The sequence below is a fragment of the Chiroxiphia lanceolata genome, chromosome 8 (genome assembly GCF_009829145.1).
Source record: "Chiroxiphia lanceolata isolate bChiLan1 chromosome 8, bChiLan1.pri, whole genome shotgun sequence".
In the NCBI taxonomy this organism is placed as follows: domain Eukaryota; kingdom Metazoa; phylum Chordata; class Aves; order Passeriformes; family Pipridae; genus Chiroxiphia; species Chiroxiphia lanceolata.
Window position 1 is genome coordinate 17,839,467 of NC_045644.1, and position 22,951 is coordinate 17,862,417.

The window sequence follows — 22,951 nt, forward strand, 5'->3', positions numbered from 1 at the left end:
TCTTATGCAGGTGTGGTTGTATTATGTACACTGTTAAGCTCCTGATCACTTTTGCTTGTATTATGAAAGAGTCTCTGAGGGAGAGCTGAGAAGGAAGAGGTTTATTCATGTTTTCTGATCTGGCACTGTGCTTTGCACACTTTCAGGCTTTCATTCTGTCCATACAGGGGTGCTGTTGTCAGGGCAGGAATATTGCAGGATGGCTGGGAACTAAAGTGCACAGCCTTCCTGACATGGGCTCTGTCTCCGGTTTGCTTCATGCTACACTACTGGCTAGGGCTCAGAAGTGATTTGGAATTACAGCATTAGTTTTCCCTGAGCACCATGGTCTATCATACGAAGGCACACTACTGTGGAATTAGGCTGGGCTGTTGTAAAGAATATTGACTTTTAGTTAAATATCTGAAGATGATCACCTTGTCCACCCATTCTGTCATTTCAGCCCTTTATCCCATTCACTAGACTCTGGGGGCACCCACCACACTTTCCACATGCCCCTTGCATTCTGGTGCTCATGCAACTCTTGTATCCAGCTGTGCTCTGCCCTCCGTGCCCACTTTAGTTCATTTCTTGTGTGTGTTTGCTCTCCCTGGCTTGTTTCACAACCATGGCCACAGATAGCCATCTCTTTGGCAGCTCAGGGACTGCCTTTCCTCCCTCTCCAGATGTTTGCTGTAGTGGCTCCTGATAGTGTGGTTTTGGGGAAACGAGACAGGTGCTGTTTTGTGCACAGTTTGATTCTCTGGTGCGATGCCTCTGAAGCCAGTTTTGCTGAGACCCCAGGGAAAATAAATGGGGTTATCTACTGAGTCTTTCATATCCTGCCAAAACTCTATCCCTTTTACTTTTTCAAATGGCCATTTTCCTTTTACCTAATCTACTAACAGGAAGACTGGTCAGCAGAGAGATACCAGAAGCAATAGTTGATGGATTTAATACCCTTTCGTAGTTCACAACAATAATACACATTTTATAAGCTTTACAGTGAACAATGCTTTTTTAATATTTTTCATAATTAAAGAGCATACAAGTTAGTAAACTGAACAAGCCTTCAACAAAAGTTCCTTCTACAAAAGATATTTTTTAAATACTTGAAAAAGCATCAGAAATTCCATTTTGGTTTAAGCATGCCTTTCAACTATCTAGACAAAATACTACCATATGATTCCCTTATCTTTTTCTCAGTAGAAGGTAATATCTCATCTTTAGCTTAGAAGTTCTGTGTTCTACTGATAATCATTTAGACCCGCGTTAGTATTGAAGACCTAAGTTAGATGAGCTATTATTGTATAGCTATTATTATATATGTTACATTATATCTAAGCGTGCTCTCTGTTAGCAAATGAACAAATGAACAATCATCGTCTGCAGTTTCTACATTATAATCAGAAAGTGATACCACCCATGTTTCATCTGGTCATAAAGTCTACCTTAAGACAAAAAACAACCAATGAAAGAACAAAAAAAGTTTAGAGAGTCTCTTGAAATGTCGTTGGGTTTGGAGTTTTTTGGGTGTGAAGGATTTTTGTGAGCTTTAGCTTGAGATAGAGAGTTGTAGCTCAAATAGTGCATTCTGATATTCTTCATTATTGTGATCCAAAGCAATGGCTTTTTCATAGCACTCAATTGCTTTTTGTTTCTCACCATTTAGCTTATGAACGAGTCCAAGTGTACCAAAATCTGTTGCATTTCTTGAACCTCTCTCAAATTTTTGTCTTAACAATCTCTGCACAGCTTCACTGCACTTATTTCTTCCAAAGGACTCTTCTTTCATTTTCAGCCCTTCTATATAATACTCAATGGCTTTTGATACTGACCTCATGTGAAAACGCTGAAAATTGCCATAAGTGTAGTAGAGCTCTTGTTTTTCATGACAGAGTAGATTATTTCTCTGAAACAGTTCCTGAAATATCTTTTCTGCTTCTTCATATCTCTTGCCTAGTGCATACACGTTTGCTAGGCCAGTATGGGCAGCAACAAATTTTTTCTTTTGGTCTGCCACAAATTTAAAATGAGAAATGGCAAGCTCGATGAGTCTCTCCACTTCATCTTGAGGTGCATTTCTTGTTCTTTGCAATTGAAATACTTTTTCTCTGTAGCAGATTCCTAGTTGGTGATGCAAAAAGCCAGAATTTGGTGTCAGTGCTAGGGCCTTTTCCAAAATCTTCGCTGCCTTGCCCACTTCTCCTTTCCTTCTGTAAAATTTAGCAGCATATCGCAGGAAATAAGGAAGATCAGGGGTTTTTTCCATAGCTTCTTCAATGTACCTCTCACCTTCATCAACTTGATTTAAGTCCTGAAGTTTTAATGCAAGTAATGCCATAACACAAGTATCCTCTGGATTCAGTTCCACTGCCCGCTTCAAGGCCTCAGTGGATGGGCTTGTGTCTTCACCACATCTGGAAGCTAAATTTTCCCAACGATACAGTGCTGTTGCATAGCCGGCATTAAAATCTGGGTTATCGGGTTCATCCTTTAGAGCATTTTCAAAGCAATTCTTCGCTCTCTCATAGTTTTTCCCCCCAAAACGTAATAATGCCCATCCTTGCTCAGCACAGACCTCTGGAAGCTGCATCTTCCCATCAGCAGTAATTGAAAGCTTTTTGCAGCTGTTTTCCACTTTGCTTACATAAGTTTGAGCTTCTTCATATCTCTCCATGTGGTAATAGATCCAGGCATAGTTCCCCCAGGTAACAAGACTTCTCCTGGCAATTTCATCTGGATGATGTTTTTGAACAATTTCTTCAGCTTTCTTGAGATTTCTCAGGGCTTTCTCATTTGAATTCTTTAGGTGACATATATAGGATAGTAGATTATAATCTGTTAGGTTAGATTCTGTGAAATATTTGATCTGATTGACTATTGTTTCCTCTAGGTCATCAATATCTACATCTTGCTTCAGCAAAGTCCATGTAAAATGACATTGTAAGTGCAGCAGGGAAGTCTTCAAGGAATCCTTGGAAATGGTACTAGAAGAAATCAAAGAAAAACATACTTATACTCTATTTGCCTTTTGCTATTTTTGTTTTTAAACCACACATGATATACTTTAAAGGCAGACAATACCTCACCTCATGCCCCTAGTCCACAACACTTCAAATGAGCCAAAGCTGTGGGGAGCCATAGGTCTAAAGTGCTGAATAGTTATTTTAGTAATTCTCCTTGCCTGTATATGAGGACATATATTACATTGCAACAGAGCTGGTGTTCTGGATGTTAAAGAGGAGGGCTGGTCTCTGTGGTAAAGCTGGCACACCTCTGGGCCTCAGAAACATATATCCTGTGCTGGGAACAATTGCTGAAGCCTATCCAAAAGAGGTTCTCTTAACATATAAAGTGATTTAGTGCCTTTCCTATGTCTCTATACATTTTATGGTTTATGTTATAAATTTAATTTTGAGTTTCCTGCATTTGCAAATCCTCATTTGTCAGATCATAGCACCATTCTTATCTTATGGTTATACTGTCATACCCAGGAGCTGGATCCCAGATCACAGCAGTCTCCCTGTTTGCCAGCATTTGGGTGTACAGGCCCACTCCACTTGCTGGTACAGACCACATGCTCACTCACTAACCCTATGGCTCCTCAGAAGCTGACTTTGGACATCCAGTGACTGGTCAGGGAGCCTCTCTTTCTCCAGGTGGTTCACCCCTAAACAAACACACACACTTACTGACCAGACCCTGTTTACATACAATTGGTCCTTAATACCCCTTGAGGTTTAAGCCCAGCTGGGAACTAAGCACTTTGCTGCTGCTCACTCATCTCCACTCCTCACCCTGGTGGAATGGGGAGGAGAATCAAAAGTGAAACTTGTAGGGCAAGATAAGAACAGTTTAATAATTGAAACAAAGTAAAATCTAATAATAATAGTAAAAAATGATAATAAAAGGGAAAGATAGATCTCAAGGAAAAATGAGTGATGTACAATACAATTGCTCACCACCTGCTGCCTGATGCCAGACCCCGTCCCCACACCCCAATCAGCCCCTCTTCCAGGTTACTCTCCCAGTTTATATATTGAGCATGACATTCTATGGTGTAGAATATCCCTTTGGCTGGTTTTAGTCACCTGTCCCACCTGTGCTCCCTCCCAGCTTTTTCTGTGCTCCTCCTCACTGGCAGGACATGAGACACAAAAAAGTTCTTGACTAGGATAAACGTGACTTGGCAACAAACAAAACATGAATGTGTTATCCACATTATTCCCAAACTGCATGCACACAATCTTTCTGACTTTCTGTTCTGTTTAGAGAAACTGAACCTTGTTGGAGAAGCAATAACATGACAATATTCAAAAGCATCCTTATTTTATTTTGATTCTTCTAGTAAATATTCTGTAAAATATTTTCTGTTGTTTCAGTGCTCGAAGTCCCTCACTGATTACATTTATGTAAATAATAAGCATTACTTTCCTGTAGCATAGAGAAAAAGAATCTTTCAGAGCCTGGGTTGCTATCTTACCTCATGGTTTTCCTTTTCTGCTCACTTGCCTTCAGGTAGCTTCAAAGCTGAAGGAGTGCTGCTCACTGTTATTATGCTTCCCATTTTATAGAATCCAACTGTCATGTGGTCTGTGACCACTTTCACTGGAAACAGAAAGTGAAACTCCAGCTTTTCTCTGAGTCTGCCAAAGAAGCAGAACAGTCTGCAGTTGGAGAATCGAAACTGCTGCATCAATAAGCTGCTCTTTTTCAGCCTGGCTCTGTGCCACATATTACTCTGTGTTGTGGCAACAGCTCCCTAGTGCTTCCAGCATTTACTCTGTTCAAAGGCAGGGGTATCTATGATAGAGGGAATATTTCAGTCTAGTGTGGGCTGACCTGGTTATCATGTACAGGCTCAGGAAGGATCATTTCCTCCTCTTACCTCTGCACCTTTGCACACCTACATCATGCTTTAGGCTCCTATTTTATTGGTGTTGGGTCATGCACGTGAGCACAGCCCCTGCCTGTTCTCCTTCATCCTGTGCCTCCGCATCACAAGATCTCTGCTGTTGTACCAGGCCTGTGTTTCTCTGGACTGTGTCATTGTCTAAGAGTACTAAATATCTCATCCCACCTGCAGGAACTATTTGTCACTTCTCCCTACATAAACCCAGAGTTAACCTTTCATAAATGAAGTTCAGTTCAAGAAACTGCTGTCACAGTTGTGCCAAGCAAAACAAAGTCACAGGTGGGTCAGGACAAGGTCAAACTGAGCAGACCTGGCAAGCCTCAGTTCCGAGGCCATGCAAACTCAGTGCAAAGCTTATGGCCTGTTGGGAGCAACAGCAATGCTGTGTTACAGAGCTGCACATACAGTAACACAGAGAAGGGCACAGCCTGGGGACTGGAGTATCTATAGATATGAACAACTCACTGATGGCTTAGTTTAAAAAAATAAACAATGCAGACTGGTTTTGTAAAATTTGTTCCTTATAAGGAACAATAAGTACCTTAACTGCATAATTATTGCCTCTTTTTTTAATAATTAGATCCAGACTAATGATAGTTGTTGCATTAGATTATTTATTACTATGTAATATGCTACTTATTTATTGTAGACTGATTTTCATTGTAGTAACAAAAAAAATCTTTATCTATATAAGATTTGTTTCATCTTTACCCATAAATATCACAGAACCTCTCTCCATTCTTGAATCCATTCAATTTTTAAACATGAGAGCATCTTGTTAAAAAACATGTTTAATTTTTAATTTGAGGTGTCCCCGCTGCCCTGTTTTGTAGGAATAAGCAAAAAAAAAATGCATATAAGGCTGCCTCAATTGGCTTCTTTTGTGAAGTTTTTAGTGGAGGACGCACAGGTTGTCCCTCTGTCCTAAAAAGCCAAAAATCACTTATATCAAACGTCATTATCACCTCAGAACTGCTGCTGCTGCCATCATGTTCAATCTCCGCAACCACAGACAAGAATTAATGGTATTCCATGTTTTTATTTATAAATTTATATAACCTCTGACTGTCAATTTGTAATTGAGAATTGTAGGTTCTGGCTTATAAAACTTTATCTTCTGTGGTATGAACAGTCTATATCCCCACCTTCCCATATATGTAAGGCAGAGGGAACCTCTGGATTTGGTGGTAAACTGCACTTATCTTCTGGGGTTGGCCAGGTTGTGGCTCTGTCCAGCTGGCTCCAGTGACCCTGGGCTGTTCGGGGGGAAGCTGGGGCAGCCACTGGGGAACTGCTCTTTTGGGGACAGCTCCTGGCAGCATGAGTTCCAGTCGCATGGAGTGAATTCCTGGCAGGCAACGACTCTCCAGTACAAGGCTATCTTTTGCCTTTCCCTCTTCTCCTTCTTTTCCCTCCTTTCCCTCTTCTTCTTTTTCCTTCTTTCAAAAAACCCCCAACAAATCAGTCTTGCTTAGAACTTCTGGTTTGTATCAGAATCTGGAGAGGCTTAGTAACACACACCCCCCTCCCCTCTGTGTCTCATTTGAGTGACTGTGTGTGTGTGTGCAGAGGGGTTGTTGGAGTTGATATTTCAGAGCTCAAGAAAAAGGTTAGTACAGCTACTACTCTGAATAACCTTCAAGGTTCTAGCAACCAGGTATTTCATAAGTGATGAAAAGAGGCAGTGAATTGAGAAGCAAAATGGATTAGAGTATCTACACATATTCATGTATTTTATGGAAAATAAGTGCTGCATGTAGTTGTAGAAAAATGTGTTTATAAGGTTTCTGCAATGCCAAAATCAAATGTGGACACTAATGACTCATTATGCTACTAAGTATCTCTGGATTTCTGGTCTCCTTCTGACCCAGGTGTCTGTTGTCTTTGGTATATTGCTTGATACATATGGGAAAATGCAGCAATCTTCCAGCTGGAGTGCAAAAATTTGCTCCAGTTTCCTTGTTTTTTTATAAATTTAGTTGCATCTATATGCTATGGTCTGACACAAATGCCTATTAAATAAAATAAATGCAGGAAAGTGCTTAAAATAGAGTAAGAGAACAGTTATGCAATGCCTTTCTGCAGCCATCTTTTTAACTTGGTGGGCACCGCACGGGAAAATTCAGAAATCCTCCTACATCCCTGCTGGTTTCAGTTCAGGGAAAGCTGTAGCTGGGCTGACTGCCATCAGGGAAAGCTGCATTGCATAACAGCAAAGGCAGAAGAAGCTTCTTGGAAAACACGTGTCCAGAAATGGGCGGGGAACAACAACTGCATTCGTATTTTATACAAAGACTTTGCTTGAGTGTTCTGTGCATACACAAGAATAGGAAATGGCTTCAAAAATATCTACACATTTTGTGGGAGAAAACTCATATCTGGACATTTCCTTGGAGCTGAAAAGGATACATGCTGACAAAGAATTTCTCCCTCATATCATTAGCTCAGCCAAATAATTGCCTGAAATTTTCATTATTAAAATAATGTAAATGAATGATACTACTAAATGGTATGAATAGTATAAATTACAGGATCACTTTAAATATCCTATATTATGCAGGTTTCAATATAGCCTAAGTTAGTATATAATTACTACATTTGAAAGCGGCAGCTGTGGCATTTTATAATTTGAGTTTTCCCCTAGGAAGGAAGAATGCTCTGTAATTAATTTGACAAAACAACCCAAGTGAATCGCTGAGCAATATTTTTGTTACCCAAGTTCTTTAAAACCAAACAATCCTACGAAATGGTATCCAGGAATGCAAAGGATCACATAGTGTCATTTGTATCTACTGACATATCAACATATCAAAACAAGGGTATGCTATGAAAATTTCAATGATTTTTCGATTAAAATCTTAGTGCTTTCTAAATAAACAGAAACATTTTAGTTCCTGACACCCTCCTGCTGTACTGCTGTGTGTTTAGTATCAGGTTTCTGTATTATTCTATGGATATGGGCCTGGCCTAATAACATGAATATTTATATTAAAGGATTGAATTTGGTCCAAGTTTTTTCAAGCCCAGTCACATATTTCCTGACCACAGACACGCTTATCTGGGAAATTATAGCTACGCAACGCAGTGCCTGCCAATTAGTTGCCTCAGGTTTGCAGGAAGCAGTGATGATAACCCTGCTGTAACTGCACGCCGGCGTGTAACTTAAGCCCGTTTGTATTAGGTTTGCTACGTTTAGACGATGCTCACAGATGATGGACGAGCGATCTGTTTGTGTAAGAATGGCAGTGATTGCTGGCAACGCTGTACAGTCCTTAGGAAGGACCGGCGGCTCCCGAGGCGCAGGTACCCGGCACGCTGGGGAGGCATCCCCAGGATGCTCCCTGCGGACAAAGGGAGAGCCCGCGGCGGGCGCAGCTCATCCCCTCCCTCCTCGCTGCTGCTGCCGCTTTCTGCCTGGAGCCTGCTGCGGGCCGTCAGGAACAGACAGCAGACCCTCGCAGGGCGGCTCCGTGAAGGCTCTGCAGGCTCCGGAGTGCGGGCAGATGCAGAAGACCAGGAGGGCTGGGAAGCAAGTCCACGGGCGCCGCTCCGGAGGCTGAGCGGCTCCTGAAAATGGAGCCCAGGGGGAGGCGGGGGGATCCACATGGTATTGCTGGAGAAACGCTGAATCACGGCGGCTCAGGCGGCTCAAGGCCGGGCGGGCGGTGCGGGCGGGCCCCGCCGCCCATAGGCCGCGCCGCTGGGCCGAGCGGCGGCCGGGCCGGCGCCTCCTCCCGCCGGGACATCCCCGCGCCGGCAGCGGCAGCGGCGGCGGCGGGCGGGGGCGGGCGGGCCCGGCGGGGCTGCAGCCGCCCCTCTCCGCCCAAGGCACCGCCGGGGTGCGGGACACACCCCGCCCAGCCCCGCCGCGCTCGCCCCGCCGCTGGAGCGGCCTCCCCGCCCTCGCCCCGCCGGCCGCGCCGCTGTCCCCGCCCCTGTCCCGGAGGGGCGGCACATAATCCCCGGCCGGCCCCGCTCGCAGCCGTGCCGGGTTCTGCTCCCCCGCGGCGTCCTGCATCGTTCTTGCAGGACCAGGATGCGGGCCCTGGTGGTCGCCGCTCTCCTTTTGCAGAGCATCGCCGGCTCGGGCGCGTTCGCCGCACGGAGGAGGCATGTGGACCCCGAAACCAACATGAACATCGTGAGTGGCGCGGCGTGGGGGAAAGTGCTCGAGCCTTGTGAGCGGGCGCGGCCGCGGGCGGTACCGGGGCTGTGGCGGGGCGAGGAGCGGCGCAGAGGGCGCTGGGCGACCTCGGCAGCCGCGGAGAGAGCCCCGGAGGCTTCGGCCACCTGTGCGCGGCCAGCCCAGGGCTGCAGCTGCTCACACCCGCTGCTTACATCTCCTCTTTCTCTTCTCCTCTCCTCCTTCCAGGTCCTTCTTTGTCCCCTGTTGCCTGTGGCGAATCTTTCTCTCACATATTGTCTGACGTAGATCTATGGTTTTTTTGCCAGAGTCCGGACGTTCTTTCTTAGCTGCTAGAGAAGCGGATGTTCGTGGAGCACACTTGCGCTCTCAGCGCCGCCGTCGCGTATTCTGATTTTCTCCCCGTTCGGCATTTACTCTCTTAACTTCATTCTCCTCCTGCTGCAGTAGCCAACTCGTGAACGTATTTTCTGTTGGTAGCTGTTGGTAACTGGTATTAGTTGCTCTTTCCTCTGCCCCATCTAAACTGTGCGATTTTTTTCACATATGCGAGGAGATACTTTAAGCTAGAAATGCTCGAAGTCTTTAAGAATAGAAATGCTTGAATCATGCAAATATACTTTCAAGGACTGAAAATAATCATTTAGTCTAAGGCTAATAGCATTTGAATAGAAGCTAGCCTTGAAATAATTTTGGAATGTTAATGTCACTGTGGATAACGAAAGATATATTTAAAAGAAATAACGTGCTTAATTAAATTCTCCTCCCCTTCCTTGCCCAGCAGTCTAAGAGTAGAACTCTGATCATGTCTTGCATTTCTTACATTTTCTCAAGATAAGTTGATGTCATGAAACCAGTTAAATAGCAAGCTCACTGCCCTAATGGAGTTGCATCAAAATAACATAAAGCCCAAGATATGAGATAGAAGATAAACCTAATAATGAAATTATGGGGTTAAATGAGTGTAGAGATTTTTATTGTTATTTTCTTGTTTGGTTTCTCAACAAAGTCACTTAAAGCTCTGCAACAGACATAAGGCTTGAGGAGAAAGGTAAGAAATGGCACATCCTTCTCTCCTTCCATATGCCGCAGTGGTGCCAGCCAGTTTTATCTGCCCTCACTTGTTTATTACCAGAAGATACTTGTTTTCTTGAGAGCAGACAGTTTAAATTTTTGTCTGCCAAATCTGCATCTCTGTGGAGTCCTCTCAGATTCCTGGGATAAGGTCTGTGCGCTGGCTAGTTCCTGACTCTGTACTGGGGTAAGTCTCATTAAGAAAACCTGCCTGCATTGAATGGGCAGGTGGTATTGCACATTCCTACCACATCCTTTAATTTTGCATTGCTGTCTTTAGAAGAGACCCAGAGTACTTTGCATATGTTCCTGGACTGAGGAGCCTGACAGTCTGGCTCCAAGATGATTTCTTTTCTTTCCTCAGAGTGAAATTATCACCTTCAGGGGATACCCTAGTGAGGAGTATGAAGTGACGACAGAAGATGGGTATATCCTTTCCATTAATAGAATTCCTTATGGAAGAAAGGGCTATGAGGGAGGCAAAGGTAAGATTTCTGTCCATTTGGGAAAATGGGAAGTAGTGAAAAAGCTCAATTGATTTATAAAACTTTTGCTCCTGTAATAATCAAGAAAAAGATTAAAGACTACATGACCTATGCAATTAGAAGATTTTACTGGTGAATGTTGTGGCCAAAATAGATTAGGCACTTGTAGAGTGGCTTGAATAAAGGAAGGGAAAAGGATTTAAAAAGCTATGTTTTCCTGGCATTATCTGTTTGTGTCGTTAATACAAAGCTGTTCATGGTTGGTTGATTTTTTTTTTTTTTTTTTTTTTGGCAAGTGAAAAATAAGGGTTGAGATTTGTTGGGGTTTTAAAGTGATAAAGTCTCTTGAAAAGATATTGGTTGTAACGTTGTTGGGTTATTTCAACCCCCATTTTTAAAAATGGTTCCTTTTAACAAGTAGTTTGTTTAAAATGCATGATTGTTTTCAGAAGTAGGGCCAGATCATGTACCTCTTTTGGTGCAGTATAACTAAACTGCAAGAGTTCTCACTAGAATGTTCACAAAATAATTACTGCTTGATTTTTGCATAAAATAAGAATTTATTTCTTAAATTTAACCCCTCTGGAGCTCCCTTTTCAGTAAGGTACAAGCCAGACCAATACTGCATACTACTGGGATGTCATATTTCACACAGCTGCTTAAATAGGTTAAAAAAAGATAAAATTGCTTCAGAATATCTTGAGTACAAAACATTTAAAAATATGTTGCAAATTAGGATGTGTAACAGGTAGTTGATGTCAGTAACCCCCAGCCAGGTTGTTTTACGGATGTGATTTGATGAGGCCTTGGGAGAGCATTGGCACATGCTACCAGAGTGCTGTTACAAGCTGTAAGGATTACTGTGAAAGCTGATGTACAATCATGGAAGAGATGCAGGAGGTGTACAGGTGAGGAGGCAGGGGAGAGAAAGGATAGGAGGTATGTAAGCTCGAACTTATAAGGGAGCAATATGGGCAAAGATTTTAGTGAGGACTGGATGATGAAATGCTTTAAAAATGAGACAAGTGGATGTGGAAGAGGAGAGACAGGTACCCTTTGACTTGCTATCCTCATACGCTGCATGTGGTGTTAACAGAGTATGTGAACAAGCAGTGGCTGAGTTTGGTATCAGTCTTGACAGCATCCCTTATAAACATTCATACAGACATTTGTACAACAGCAGCCCATTTGAATAGAAACTGTACGTATTCTAAGCACTGCCTTAGAATGCTTTAGACTGAAAGAAGTTAGGATTAGGGGTAAAATCATGGAGCTCAAAAAAGAAATCAGTGATTGTCCTAGAGCCTTGATGTGAACAAGACCTGTGGAAAACCCCTTTCCCCTGCCAAAGGCCAACCAACAGTCTTCCTGACCTTATCTGTGGGTTTGGTGTGGGTTAGGATGTTTGCATTGTCTGTTTTCTCTCACAGAGGGTGTGTAAAGATCAGTGCATGGATGAGGCCCATCAAACCTGGCAGGTGTCTTTGCACTTAAATTCAGAGAAGCCCACAGGGAAAAGACAGGCTGCCTTTGTACCTGTTGATTTTTGTTGAATCCTTCATTGATGACATAAGCAAACAGAAGTTTCCTGACCTCTGGGAATTCTCCACATTCCCCTTGCCGCACCCTCGACCCCAAGTTCACGTTTTGCAGAGCACTTTAATTTTAAAAACAAGGATTACTGAGCACATTTGTGGAAGTATGAGCTCCTGGGAGAATGAAGATTTCAAAGTTCATGTTGATCTTCAGTTTTTATAGACTTGGTATCTTTTCTCAGAAAGATACCAATGATGTGTTACTGTTGACTTAGCGTATATATGCCGTATTTTTCTTTTGCAATACCTGCATAATGTGAATAGGATCCCTTGGAATTATGTATCACATGATGTTTTGGAACAAAACCCACAGTTCTTCAGGAAAAAAAAAAAAAAAAGAGAAATGTCCAGAGAACCTAAAAACAAAACATGAATGATTTTTGGGTTTAATATTAAAGAAAAACCTAAACCAACTGCACATCATGGGTAAGAAGGGCATGGAAATAAGTCTGTCTTGGGTTTATAGTGAAGAGAACAAAATGTTCTATGCAGAAAGGGTAGTTTAAGGCCCTGCCTTTTTTATTCCCCCTCAGGGGTTTTTGGGATCACAGGTGATAGAAAATAATTATTATCGTCCAAGTCATTTTGTCATATGATTGTGCAATTCACGTGGAGATCTGCTGACTACTTAGTAAAGTGAAAAAGGAACTGGCAGGAATTGGAGGTTAACAGGAGAACAGAATTAAAGCAGTTAAACAGTCTTCCCCTTCCGATGTTATGAAACATGCAATAGCAGCTTGAAGAGAGCCTATTCTTCAAAAAATCAGAAGCTGGTTTATATAAGTTTAGTAAAAGGGAAAAAGGTATCAAAGCTAAAAGGGAAACAAATTCAGTGTTAGGCTTGAAAATCCTATTAATATCAATTAATATTACTGCAGCAGAGTAAACAGTTGTGTTGAACGGTACTGTCTCCAGAGCCAGTTTGGCACAGCTGGAGATTTGCTCCACTTGTTTCACAGTATGCATCGTGGGCTTTTCTAACAAAATGAGAAAAACAGGCATTCAAAAGTTTCCCCATCACAAGTATAAAGATTGCCAGAAAAGAGGAATATTGCTCATTTGCCTTTTGGAACTTGCAGCAAATATTTATGGACATGACCTGGAATGGAGGATATAGGTGACCAAAACCGTTTTGATTTGGCTGTTTCTGCTGAAAGATCCAAGTCTGAATTATCAATGGAGGAAGCATTGTGTGATTCTGTACTGTAGAAGAGCAATGTGTCATTGGAGGTTGTAAATTCCTGTGTAATCTCTGGCATTGAGATAAAGTTATCACGTTGTCTGATTTCAGTTATTAAAGCAGAAATAAAACCCAAAACACCTGTATCACTATGAGAAACAGAGGCAGGTCTTTGTATTTTCTGAAGGTCATGTTTCTCCTAAAGGATTAGATGTTAATTTATTTTCCTTGTTTAGAAGCAGGAACCTTCAGTTTTTAGATCTGTATTCCACATGAAGGTGTCATTTACCTTTTCAGGATGGGGAAGTCAGAAGAGGGTCTTCCTAACTTCTACATGCGTCTTAGCTGTGTTTTTTATAATTAAAGTCAAGAGGAGAAAGTCCTTTGAAATGCAGATTATTTTTTTGGCTACTGTACTGGTCGTCAGGTTCTGCCAGAGCTTTGGTAATGGAAGGGAGTTGTATAGAGATAATATCAATACCAGTTGCAGACATTTCCATAGCTCAGCACACTTGTTTGGCATTGTCTTAACTGGAAAACAAAGATCTCAGTAGCACATATGTGGGAATGCCTTCCCCACGTGTAGGAGCAGGAGAAGGGTCCAAAGTAGTTTAACAGCCTCTGTGTTTGGGCCATTTGGCTTTGTCCTGGTGAGCTTGAAACAGTTGTAAGGGCTGCCTGTATTTTTCTTGTAGCTCCTGCTTTTCTCCTTTTTGCTTCTTGCATATTCGTTGTCTGTTTTGAGCTTCAAGTTAGGAAACCAACAAGCTGCTAGTTCAAAATGCTTAATGATAAAAAGTAGCTTTTGTGAACAAGCGTGTGATTTCACAGCATTATGACTATTATAAAAATTGCTAGTCTTAGTCGATGAAATCAAGTAAATTAAATACTCAAAGTGCAAGTCTAAAACAGACTTGCAATGGCTCACTTGAATTACTCTTAGGTATTCAATTCCAAATGAACAGGAAGCTATGATAAATGCTTTATTTTTCAGGTCCAAGGCCTGCTGTGTTTCTGCAGCATGGTTTGCTTGCAGACGCCAGCAACTGGATCACAAATTTGGATTACAACAGCCTTGGCTTTATGCTGGCAGACGCTGGCTATGATGTATGGCTGGGAAACAGCAGAGGGAACACCTGGTCCAGGAAGCATACACACTTCACAGTGAAACAAGAAGAATTCTGGGTTTTCAGGTATCCTTGTCTTGCTATCTTCAATCACATTGTGAAGGTACAAAATGGTATTTTCTTGTTACATGTGCTGTCACATATGTAGGGGCAGTAAAGGGGAGTTTTGTGGTCAGTGCAGTGTGCTGAGATTCACAAGCGGTCAGTAGAACATTAATTGCTTTCACCAGTGCTTGGTGTGAAGACACTAAAACCAGTGTTCTGCTTCAGCCAAAAGAAGTGTTTCTTTATGTACAGACAACAGAGCAGGGAAGCTCTGTGCAGCTGTTCCTCACTGCTAACTTTACCTACAGAACTGACTTTCTGTCTTTGCTTTGTAGCTTTGATGAAATGGCTAAGTATGACATTCCAGCCTCAGTGGACTTCATTTTGGCAAAAACTGGCCAGGAACAAGTATTTTACATTGGCCATTCACAAGGCACCACAATGGGTATGTGAAGAGATGCATTTGTTAGACTATACTGTGTTTGAAATGGTATTAAGTTCCACATATGTGGTTTAATGATGAAAAAGTAGGGCTTTTGAAATCTACTGCTTCTGGGTTTTAGCTGCTTCCTGGAATATTCATCAGCATTAAAATGAAAATACTTAACCTTTTGTGTTTACTTTAAAGTGGAAGGGTGTTGAAATGATAAATTGAAGTCATGGATATCCAGCAGAATGGCTTCTCTTAAAACAAATTGATGTGCTGTGCATAACAAAATTAGACTCATGAGACACATAGAATTAATATGCCTGTTTCCAGAATATTTTGCTGTATGTAAGGCATGTGCTTTAGACCTTCTAATAGAAAGACTTAGACATGTTGGGTGAGTAAGCATTAATTTGCTTTTTGGAAGCATTTAATTTGGGTTTTGTAGTAACTAGATTAATTTACATTATCTAAATTGATCCTAGATACTACAATCAAACTATTAATCTAAAAATACTTTGGCATACTTGTTCATAGATTTTTGTAGAATTCCTACAGGGGAAAAAATCTCATTTAACTTGTGACAGTGAGGTTGGTTAATTATTCTTACATTTTTTCAGCTTTCGCTGCTTTTTCAACTTTGCCACAGCTGGCTAAGAAAATCAAAATGTTTTTTGCCTTGGCACCAGTAGCTACAGTCAAGTTTGCCACTAGCCCTCTGGTAAAATTGGGAGTGTTTCCTGACCTGCTACTCAAGGTTTGTATTTGAGTGTAAATGTTTTAAGCTGAATGAGCTATGCCCCTTTCTAGTTGAAAATAGCATAGCAAAGAATGTTAATAGCTGTGGATTAGAGAGTAACATATAACAAGAATTCTGAGTCAGTTTTACCATAATGATGCTTTTGAAGTCAGCAGTGGCTTCTCTGGCTTTATTACTGTCTAGTGAGACAATTTGCATTTGTTTAAAGTAGTATTTTACAATTACAACTTAATAGATGGAATAAAACTATGTTTTTCCATTAACATTTTTCTAGAATTCAAGCTACTGAAATCACGATTAATTAAATAGTTGCTCTGTTTTGGAAGAGTCATATGATATGTTTATACAGAATAGTTCTGAATTGTCATGCACTTTAACAGATTTGTTTCACAATTAACCATCTAGATGATCCTTCAGAGGGTGATTAAGAGCAGCAGCTTTATTTAGATGCTGTGAATCATCCTCTGGAGGATTTTACCTTTTACCCATTAACATCAAGGGGAATGTAGGCAGGCTGCAGTAAGTGCCTGAAGTCAGACATTGTGAACACCCTGCTGTGTGTCATTTTTAACCATCACTTTCTTGCCACCACCCATGGAGATTCCCACACAAAGCTGTTTGTTCTGTGATATACACCCTCCTTTGATGTACCTTGTACTGATTTAATGTGTTGTCTACATTATTAGTTCCCTGCTCCAAAGGCAGTTAACATAAAAGGGACACTAACAATTGTGATCTCCTGTTCCTTGCATAATGAACTTTGCCAAATGAGACTATGGCTGATCAGTGCCCTGTGCAGATGTTCATGTTGTGCTGAGGAACTTGATTCTCATGATGACTTGCAAAAAAATTGAGTGCATGGAGTTCCTCAAAGTGACAAACCCATGGGTCAGTCATATCTTCATAGAGCTGTCACTTTCAAGGAAGTTCTCAGTGAGCCATTTTAAAATCCTTGAACATTTTAAAAATATCCATCAAGAGGAAGGGGGTCACCACAGCTCATGCAACTTGTTTTTCTCTCATGGGTTGAAGAGAGGAAGTTGCAAGTACAAAGCCATTTAGCAGACACAGCTTAATATACTTTAGCCCTAAACAATTCTGATGACAAGAAGCTGTAGTGTTCCTGTAAAATACTGAATTTAAATTTTATTTGAATTTGAGGTTAGGTTTGGAATTCTTGCAAGATTTTACCAGTTCCCATTTACTTTTTATGGGGTTAATGGACTGCACACTTTGTAGCAGAAGCATTAACTGTGACATTCCCATGGGACTGTAAACAAGGCTGATAAGGAGATAAATAATTTTCATAGGACGCACCTGTCACCAGTGCAAATGGAAATAATTACGTCAAGAATGTTGTAGTGTAAAAACTGAAAAGGTCATTCTATGCAATTACATGTTTGTCCTGTGTTTTTGTTATTTTGTAGGACATGTTTGGAAAGAAGCAGTTCCTCCCACAGAATTCTGTGCTGAAGTGGCTTGCTACCCATGTTTGCACCCACAGAATTCTTGATGATCTTTGTGGCAACTTATTCTTTCTTCTGTGTGGTTTTAATGAGAGAAACTTGAATATGGTGTGTTCTAGTGACTTTTTTTTAATAGCTAAGTTATGGTGAACTCTAACACAGTATTGACTGTGTGTCACTGTACTGATGGACCTTTAGTGTAATTAGAAAACCACTAATGCTGCCTTCATCATACTGAGTTTGGATTAATGTCTTTCCTTTGTATAGGTTAGTTACCCAGTTGGGATGGATAGAATTAACCTTTTAAAATGTTACTGGAAAACTAAAATACATTATTTCAGATCTTTTGGGGAAGAGGATCAGAGAAATTAATATGATGGGGCAAGTATTTGCTTCCTTTTGCAAGGAACTGAGGAATAAAGATACAATTTTCAGCTTTTTAAGAGTATTGTTGAAGTTTTCTGGTCTCTTGGTGAATGTATGCAATTATCTTTTCTGAGACCAGTTTCTGACTCTGCTGATGGCTTCATCTGCATCTCTAGTTTCAAAGGATTTGTTCACAGAACTTGTTTTGTTATCTAAAAGCTGGTTAACAACAAGTGCTATGAGTCTGCATTTTTTTCATAGTGCTTCTTAAAGTGTTTCCAGCTCCCTGAAATCAGTAAAAACTGATATCAGTTTAACCACAGGTAGATGAAAGCTGAGAATTTTTTTACTGGAGTGAGATAATTATCTTTATTTAATCACTCTGTATGCAAAAGTGTACATTTTTTGTAACCTATATCAAAGTAAAAAGTACAGTTTTAATGCTTCCTTGCCCAACACATACGGTTTTCATAATTTTAATGGTTTATAATATTTTTTTTCTGTTAGGATTTAAGTTTCCCTGTGCTACTCTGTACTTCTAAATAAAAAGTGTATGAAGTTCTGAACCACTTTGGACTGACAACTGCTAGTTTAACTGTAGAGTGGCAACATTTCTGGAGGTCCCTCTAAATATTAGTTATGTGCTCCCAATTCTTACAATACCAGCACTCTCTTCTCTAAATATATAAAAACTTAAGGGATATCATTATTAGGTTTAAAATTCAGCTTTAGTGTTCTGCATTTAATTGTAGTTAATCCCCCAAATGTCTGAACCTTTTGTCTCGTTTATATTTATGGTTCCACTTAACTTTTGTTTATAACAGTTTTAAGAGGAATGGAATAGTTTCTGTTATTCAGGAAGCAACAACGAGTAGAACTGATGCACTATGAGGAATAAAACATGTTAATTATCTTGTTGCAGAGCCGAGTGGATGTGTATTCGACACATTGCCCTGCGGGAACATCTGTCCAAAACATGATCCACTGGAGCCAGGTAGAGTTTGCAGAATCTGAAATGTCCATGATTCTAGGTTGTTTGTAGAATATTGATGCCTCTGATATTTAAACGGAATAAAATGCCAAAAGTATATATGCAGCGTAGCCCAAGTGAAATTTGGAACAGACAATTGTCAGAACAGCAGGTGTTGTCTGCTTTTGTGATAAGGTGGTTCACCCCTCTTCCCTATTTCTTTGAAAATATGCTAACTCTAAGTACTTCAGGCCAACAAAAAATACAACAGAATAGCTTAACTCGCAGGGATGCTGTAACAAGTATTTGTTTCCCTTTCAGCAAACCCTGTTTTGATTACAAGTTATATTTTTAGCCAGTGAAAAACAGGAGGTTTTCTGTTCTATTCTGTTTGGCTTCATTATATATTTTATTAGTATATTTTGAATTTCATCTCAATGCACAGTTTAATACCTGTGATACTGTTGTGCCTGAAGCTTGCTCAGCACAGAAGCAGTGTTCAGTGCTATCTGTGATCTTGTAGCTGCACTTGGTCACCTAATCAGAAGCAATGTGTTCTGCTCTACAAGGCTGTTCCACTCTTGGCTCGGAAAGAAATCTGTGAAGATTTGGGTTTTTTTCCAGATCCCTGTTATATAGACATCTGTTTCTCAAAAATAGATGGTAAATCATGCAGAGCAGGCTTTCTAAGAAATTTTCATGCTCTGTTAATACATGTTTAGACAGCAAGGTAAATATATGAGAAGTAAGCATGGAGTTGCCACATCCTGGCTTTGGATACAGTAAACTGTTTTCCTTAATCTTTTCTATTATTGCTGTGAGAATCTTAAGGAACAAAGTCTAATGGTATTGAATGTTAGTGTTTCCCATTCCTGTGACATTGGGTAAAGCAGTGACACTTTAATACTTGGTATTCCACTGTTGTTTGTATTGGTTGACATTGCCAGTTGTCCAGACAACCTGCACTTTGTAATTCTTGTGGTAGTGTTGCGGTTCTTTGTATGTGTATTTGTTTATTTCTAGGCTGTGAAAACTGGGGAACTCAAAGCTTATGACTGGGGAAGCAAGGCCGCAAATATGGCTCACTACAACCAGGTAGACATCTTTTACAGATTAATTCTTGAGTGTCATAAGAAAATAGTCCTCAGGCACTTCTCTCAGTACTGTGTTTATGCTGCATGCTAAAGAACCATTAGTGCTACCCAGTAACCAGGTTGGAGATCTGTTTTTTCAAAGAAAAAAAAAAAAAAGCTCTGAGGTAGCCCTAGTTCAGTATGGAGCTCATCCTTGGATATGAAGTTATGGAGGCACGCTGCTTCTTGAGTGGGAGTCCTGCCAGCCTAGATCATGAGATCCCCTGCACTTCTCATCATTAGGCAGAAAGTGTCAGTTCATGTATATTGCTTATCTTTAGCCTGTTTAACCTTCGAGCATTTTTATTTCTAAATTGCTGCACACAATACCTTGAACAGGATGCCTTCTCTGAGACTTCTGCTATTCTACTGTCTTGTCAACTCCTCAAACCATGTCTTTACTGCTAGGCATGCTGTAATATTGCAGGACTCTTGCAGTTACATTTTTGATTGAGTCAGGACTTCACCTCCGTCTCTAGCTGCCTGAAAGAGAAAACGAGAATCTGACACATTCTTGCAGTTACTACTGTGTTACACTGCAAAGTAGAATCATACTGAAGATTTTCTCTTTCTAATGCTTTTGTTTTCACTTTCCCCCTTCTCAGTCTACTCCCCCTTTCTACAAAATAAAAGAGATGACTGTACCAACTGCGGTGTGGACTGGTGGACAGGACTGGCTGGCAGACCCAAAGGATGTTGCTATGCTGCTCACTCAGATCACAAATTTGACTTACCACAAAAACATTCCAGAATGGGAACATTTGGATTTTATCTGGGGCCTTGATGCACCTTACCGCATGTATAATGAAATAATTAACATGATTAGGAAGTATCTCTAAACCGACATGGTATTTCAGAGTATTACTTCATTAAGAATTTGTCTTTTTTTTTTTTTTTGGAAAATACACTCTTCTGGCAGTAATGCTACATTGTTTAGTATGATGCATTTTTAAAATGCCAGCAATGACAAGTGAATCAGATTCATATTTGGTTGTTTTTTTCAGTATTATTTCTCTCTCCTCATCGTATTCTGCTGATTTTGCACACAGTGGCATGGTACTCAAAACACAGCAGTAGGACTTAGCACAAAAGGAGTATGTCATGTGCACATAAATTTAGTGACATGTCTGAAAGACAAGTTAGTCCATTCAGCACGTCAGCTGCTTGAAAATTAAACCAATAAGTATTTCACTGTGCATAAAACACTACCATTTCTCAGTATGTTGCCATTTCTGAGTACCTTTCACAAGTACTCCGTGTACTGCAGTGCCCCATTTGGTGCTGGCACTTTACAAAGCACTTAGTGACTTTTGGCTGTGTTATTATTTTAGCCATCACATAAAAGCTAGCTACATCAGATTACTTTCTTTTTCAATACTGCCCAGAAGAACAATCATGAAGCCAGAGATGACCACTGTCTGTTAAAATGTCCTATTTTGGGACTGATTCATTGCTGCATTTTCTTGATTTAATGGTGTCCCTGAAGCCTTTCATGTTTCACATACCAGCTATGGATACAGGTTATTATTTGCCCTCATAGATTCCTGGAACAAGAGTAGTGGTTCAAAGAAAACCACTTTCAGTTAACTTTGTCAATAGGTTATGGCTTTCAAGGGGAATGACGTAATATATACTTGCATTTTGCACTGACCACTAACTAGAAAACAAGCTCTCCCAGTAAACTACTGGTGGGAGAAGAGCCAAAGCATTAATTCTACAGCTTGAGTGGACTTTCTCCCTTAATCATGTGCTGCTTTGAAGATCAATTTACTTCGTAACTGTTTATATGGTGCTCCCCACCAGTGTGTTCAGGAACTGTACAACAGCCTGGAGAAGTCTGACAGTATTAACAGCAGTTCCATTTGTCTCAGTTTCCACTTCAAACTGGGGCTAAACCCCCATTTAATGGGGAAGAGGATTTACATCTGCCTCAGAGTTCTTACTTTGGAGCTCCTTCTATTGACTATGCAGAGGACTTTTGCTCCTCTGAGATGCCTAAAAATTCCATGCCAAATGAACAATCTCCAGAGCTAGTTGCCTCAGTGCAGGTGATAGTTTCTGTGCCATGGTTGGATTCAACCCAGATTTCTGTCAATAATCCCAACAGGATAAAGAGCCTTTCTACATGGTATAGGAAATTGTGCATTTTAAACTGAGCCACGCTTTTTTACTAAAAAAAAAAAAAAAAAAGTTGAAAAAATATTCATAAGCCATAAATTAGGGCTTATTTGTTCGGATTTATTTTATTACTAATTCAGACTCAGGGAATTGTCAGGTGTTGTTTAAGGAAAAAGTGGTTCATTGGTTCAGGATATTTTGGTTGCAATTCCTAGCAGGACCTCTAAGTTTGCTTTATATTTGTATCAGCCAGATTTGCTTCACCTTGCTGTGCTGAAAGGAAGCTTCTGAAGGAATCCAAGGTGGCTAACTTAGCCGTTGTGAGAGTATGTGATATGGCAAGAGCCATGTGCATCATGTTTATTAAGCTTGAGATATTTCAATAAACATGAGACCTGCTTGGCATTTGAACTGGTGTGGCGTGTTTCACTTCCTGTTTCATGAATGCATGAGAATCTTTGGGACAGAATCCAGAAAGCCAAGTCTGTTTTTCACAGCTTTTTGTCCGTAAAACAAGCACAATAAAAAAAGTAAAATAACCAAGTAAGCTTCCTTTTACTTTTTCCTTGAAAGAATTTTTTCCCAAACCAAACCTAAAAGGCCATTCTTGTTGTTTTGCAAGACTTTAAGTAAGGTACTAGTTGTAAATAATTGCTCACAAGACAGAGTAATTTTCTAAGCCTCCAGGTGAGGCTTATTTCAAACCACTGACAGGGTGGAAAGCTTCTTGTATCATATTCTTAAACCGTGGGTAATTGGATTGCTTAACAGGCTGTCTGGTAATCTCATAAATAGCATATAATCACACAGTAAGTCGGGGAACTAATCTTTGCCATGGCACACCTGAACCAACTTTTGACCTTTGTCACCTTCACCTACAATAATAAATATGTTGAGTCTATACTGTTTTGTACGTTCTGAATACTATAATTGTGCAGTCAAGACAGTGGAGTGTATTAAATCCTACATGTTGCCACCTTTGTCAGCTGATGTGCCTGGAAAGAAAAGCCATTGTAGAGCTTCTCTCCTTCACTGGAGCAGGGATGTTTATGAAAATTGTGAGCTGCTGTGCTCTCCCTGGCTGGCTAAAGTGACAAGCACTGTGTGACACAAGGTTGCAGAGTGTCAGTGGAAAGAAATGTGCAAAATAAGACACCTTGAACA

The 22,951-nt window shown here is 40.7% G+C and overlaps 3 protein-coding genes across 12 annotated transcripts in view; 2 read left to right on the top strand and 1 right to left on the bottom strand.

The window, feature by feature from the left end:
* The window catches only part of SLC16A12 (solute carrier family 16 member 12), a 45,012-nt gene extending 39,718 nt beyond the window's left edge, over window positions 1-5,294 (top strand). For 8 of the 10 annotated variants that reach the window (XM_032694507.1, XM_032694512.1, XM_032694511.1 and 5 more), the window contains one exon: window positions 2,876-3,038. The gene's annotated coding sequence lies outside the window, so the exon portion shown is untranslated. Of the gene's footprint in view, window positions 1-2,875; window positions 3,039-4,500 lie in introns of those variants that run through there. The other 2 variants (XM_032694509.1, XM_032694510.1) reach the window with 2 other exon arrangements.
* LOC116790020 (interferon-induced protein with tetratricopeptide repeats 5-like) lies at window positions 919-7,069 on the bottom strand. The gene is given in 3 exon segments (XM_032694506.1): window positions 919-2,969; window positions 4,466-4,500; window positions 4,502-7,069. Coding segments are annotated over 3 exon segments (1,686 nt in total). The 5' UTR covers window positions 4,718-7,069; the 3' UTR covers window positions 919-1,534.
* Window positions 7,070-8,832: 1,763 nt separating this feature from the next.
* Window positions 8,833-21,924, top strand: LOC116790024 (putative lysosomal acid lipase/cholesteryl ester hydrolase). Its single transcript, XM_032694528.1, has 9 exons — window positions 8,833-9,038; window positions 10,480-10,600; window positions 14,370-14,568; window positions 14,883-14,992; window positions 15,595-15,731; window positions 17,162-17,308; window positions 18,489-18,560; window positions 19,560-19,631; window positions 20,275-21,924. Exons 1-9 carry the CDS (start codon window positions 8,934-8,936, stop codon window positions 20,506-20,508), a joined length of 1,197 nt encoding a protein of 398 aa, XP_032550419.1. The 5' UTR covers window positions 8,833-8,933; the 3' UTR covers window positions 20,509-21,924.
* The last annotated feature ends 1,027 nt before the right edge of the window (window positions 21,925-22,951 follow it).